The following is a 4,028-nucleotide window of genomic DNA, read 5'->3' on the forward strand; positions in this document are numbered from 1 at the left end:
GCCACATGCGATTCGCCACATCTTGGCCTTCGTGATCGCGTCGTAGCACGATTCACACTTTAGCTGCGCTGCTGGAGCTGATTACGCGCTGAAGCTGGTTGTCGGCCAGGTTGAGCACAATTGCCGCATGCGCTTGCTGCTGCTTGGCGTCCCCAAAGTCCTCGTGACAAGAAGTCCATCTGCAACAGGCATGCCCATAGATGGTAGTTGGTCCCGTCAAAACGGGCAGGCTTAGCGAGGTTTTCACAGTTTGGGCCCATAATCTTAATGATATATGAAGGGCAGAGGTAGAAGCGATGTGCGCTTGTGTGTGCAAATGCAGAAATGAGTGTATTAATGTTGGACGCGCTAGCACGCAATTGTGCGGGCCCGCGCGCAACTTCCTTGTGGGCCACACAATATACTAAATTTAAGTTCAAAGCTAATAATCCATCTTAAGGTATGTGGAGCACTCTAAATCAGTCTTTGCGCGAACCTAAAATCAAGTACACACTTTAATACGAAGACATATGATGTCTATAGAGGTTGAGCACGCACTAACCATTCTTAGTGACAATTGAGCTCACAACTTTGCGTCTAGTATAATGATGCCAAACCTCTTGAGCCAGTTGCCATTACTTATGAGTTAGTGCAAGCATTGAAATTAGCAGCATTACTAACAGGGGCACAGTGGAAACACGCACTTAACGTCGTCCGTATGACGGGGGAGGAAGACGGCGACGTCACCCTTGAAGCTGTTTCTGAGGTAAATGCTCTTTTTGAGCTAGACGAGATATCCCTCAAAGAGTTTGGTGGCTCCTTGAAGGCGTCGCTTAGGATAACCGTCCTGGAAGAAACCAAGAGGGCTCTGAACTCACTAAGAGGATTTTTGACCCTGAAGAATTCCCCAAGTCCGTGGGTAAAGAAGTTTCGAGACGTCGTCTCTAAAGACCCGCCGCCGGTCCTACGTCCGGACCGAGGTGTGCGTCATGAGATTGACATGGTTCCGGGAACCAAATACTGCGTAACACGCCAATGGTCCCTGACCAATGAGCAGTGTGACGTCTTTGACGCCTTCTTTTGAGCAAAGCACGCCGCAGGAATGGTGCGTGTGAGCATACCTCCCCATTCGACACCCACGTTCTGTGTCCGGGAGTCGAACGACAAGTGGCGTATCTTTCACGCTTACATTAAGCTCAACGCTGCCACCATTCCGGCGCAGACACCAACTCCTAGGAGGGGGTATTCTCCAGAATAACATCCTTGGATGTTCAAAGTACAGTGCACTTTACTTGGTCGATGGTATTACCTATTGCTCATGAGAGCGAGTGATGTTCCGCTGTCAGCGATTAGTACTTCGAGTGGCATGCTGTGAGAGTGGCTCGCAAGGACAGTCAATGCACCAGCAATATTTAATCTTCTTGTGACGCAGTTGATTAGGCCCCACTGGGCGTATGCACATACACACTTCAACGACGTATCCGTCCATAGTCGTGCGGAAATGAGAGGTTGGATGAAGAGAACCACATCTTCCATATGAGAGCGATGCTCGAATGCATGGGCGCGAATAAGGTGTATGCTTATGCAGACAAGTGCATCTGCGGCGTCGGAAAAAGCCCCTTTTTAGGGTGGTTCATCGGAAAGCGTGGCCTTCGGGCAGATTTCGCTAAAGTCAAGGTCATTGTGGACTGTCCGGTTCCAAAGATTCAAAAGGATTGCGCAAGTGGTTTTGCCTCGCCAATTACTGACACCAGTACAGCGAGAACTATGCGGAAATGGCGCGGACATTGTCGAATCATCTTAAGAAGGATGCGGAATGGTGTTGGGACACCGAGCATCAGGAGGCTGTTGAGGGGGTCAAAAATAGCCTACTTCATGCACCAATATTGGCGTTGCCGGACCTCGATCGTTTTAGTGTCGTCTATGACGCTTCGGACTTTGCCATCGGCTGTGCACTGCTGCGAGCAGACGCCAAGGGGCGAGATCGGGTGATCGCATCCGGATGTCGCCATCTCGAGGCTGCGGAGAAGAAGTACCCAGTCTACGACAAGAAAATACTTGCGATGAAGTGTGCAATTGTCAGTTTAAGTGCACCTGCTCGGCTTCAAGCCGTTTGTAATCTACATAGATCTTGCGTCACAACGCACTACGACTCAGTCGCCTCATCTCTTGCAGAGGATGGCCAGGTGGCTCTTCTTTTTCGCCGAAAAATAACTACAAGGTAAAGTATAAGACAGGAAAGCAGAATGCTTTGGCTGATGCGTTGTCACGCAGACCAGATTATGATCTTGCTCATGTCACGACGGAGTGACGAATCCGATCCACGCCGCATATGCGGGGGATGGTATGTGTGTAGCGTTGCTATCGGCTCTCCGGAGCTGTTCGGCAACTCGGACAAGAAGTTGTCGTCGCGACTGCGCGCACGGTTGCACTGATATTCCTGAATCACGAATTGCTGTATTATAGCGCCGACTCGACGGTTACGCCACGAACTGTGGTTCCTCACGATGAGGATTATAGTATCATATTATTCAAGAGGCCCACGACACCCCACTCAGTGATCATCTCGGTCGTGAGAAGACCCACAGCTCTGTGGGTTGCCACTACTGGTGGCCTAAGCTGTACAATAGACGAGAACATATGTGCGCACGTGTGAGACGTGTCAAATGGTGACACCCTCAACGAACGCGGCGACGCTGCTAGCCAGTTTACCGGTACCCCCCGGGTGTTGGCAGTCCATGAGTATGGACTTTGTATTTGGCCTGCCGAAGGACTCGGCGGGCAATACAGGTGTCGTGGTCTGCGTCGACCGTTTGAGCAAGATGGCTCATCTTGCGGCAGTGCCGGACATCATCGACGGTGTGGGTACCGCGACGCTGTTTGTGGATCGCGTATTTCGACAACATGGCCTCTCACAGTCTATTGTCTCTGACAGAGACCCACACTTCACTGGGAAGTTTTGGTCGACGATCTTCAAGGTGCTGGGCACTAAGTTGGCTATATCAACAGCGGACCATCCACAGACCGATGGTCAAACTAAGCGCGTAAATTGCGTCGTTGAAGACGCCCTTCGCAGCGTCTGCGCTGGATACCCAGACTCCGAGAACTCATGGGAACTTGATGTGCCACTTCGGCAAGACTGCCCATACGTCGTGTACCATGACGTTCCCCGTCGTCGTACGCCCCGCGCTTCTCGGCAATAGCCAGGGAAGCCGAAGGGCCATAAGCTGAGCTCAAGGTATGACCGTGAGCCGCTATAGTCGCAGACTCACCCGTGTGGGAGACCACAGAGCTTGCGGGAGTGTGATGGATTAATCTATACGTCGCAGGGTTACAATACGAAAGAAGTCGGCGTTGCGCCTTGAGTTTGGCAAGCTTGAACCGAAAATGGCGCTCCAAGCGCACGTCCACCTTCTTGTGGCTCCGCTGTAAGTTGGACAGCGAGGAAAGGTTCTGGTGCCGTTGCACCCATCGCTCGAAGAGCTCTTACTTTCTGTAGTGGATTCGCCGGGGGCGAGCACCACAGGATTTGTCCGCATCGCGGATACAGGAACACCTCCTCTTTGAGCATAAAGTCGAGTGCGGTACGAATCCACCAGAATTTCTTAAGAAACCAAGAAGCGAGATCAGAGATTTTCGTTCGTCAAGCTCAGATTGTGTAGTGGCTGGGGGTCCGATCACGTTGACACCCAACGGTCGGTTGATCGCGTCTTTTGCTTCAGTAGCGGGATCCCGCCGAGCGGACGCCGTATTCCACACGAGGGTCTAGGACCGGCCGTGGAAGCGCACGCATAGTCGCCCTGTGGGCAGCCTACAGCTGCTGATCCTGTGCCTCGTCGAGGCGATTGGTAATGATACCATTTTCCCTTGAAGCCGAGAGGTCGGGAAATGAACACGGTGTCCGCAAGGTTCGTCCAGGGATCACAACGTGCCGCAGGCGCACCTCGCCCTCCTCTTCTCCCCTTCCGGGGAAAAGAGTATTCTCCTCGTTGTTGACTGTCACGTAGCGCAGGCGAGGAAACGTTGGCGGAGGAAGGCGAAGTCGTTGG

At 52.3% G+C, this 4,028-nt stretch overlaps 1 protein-coding gene across 1 annotated transcript; it reads left to right on the forward strand.

Moving 5' to 3' along the window:
• Positions 1-5: 5 nt before the first annotated feature.
• On the forward strand, positions 6-235 carry PHALS_12935 (uncharacterized protein; the record flags this gene model as incomplete). Its single annotated transcript, XM_024728588.1, has 2 exons — positions 6-31; positions 64-235. 2 exons carry the CDS (start codon positions 6-8, stop codon positions 233-235), a joined length of 198 nt encoding a protein of 65 aa, XP_024579050.1.
• Between the last annotated feature and the right edge of the window lie 3,793 nt (positions 236-4,028).

This window comes from Plasmopara halstedii (assembly GCF_900000015.1).
Source record: "Plasmopara halstedii genome assembly, contig: Scaffold_650, whole genome shotgun sequence".
In the NCBI taxonomy this organism is placed as follows: domain Eukaryota; phylum Oomycota; class Peronosporomycetes; order Peronosporales; family Peronosporaceae; genus Plasmopara; species Plasmopara halstedii.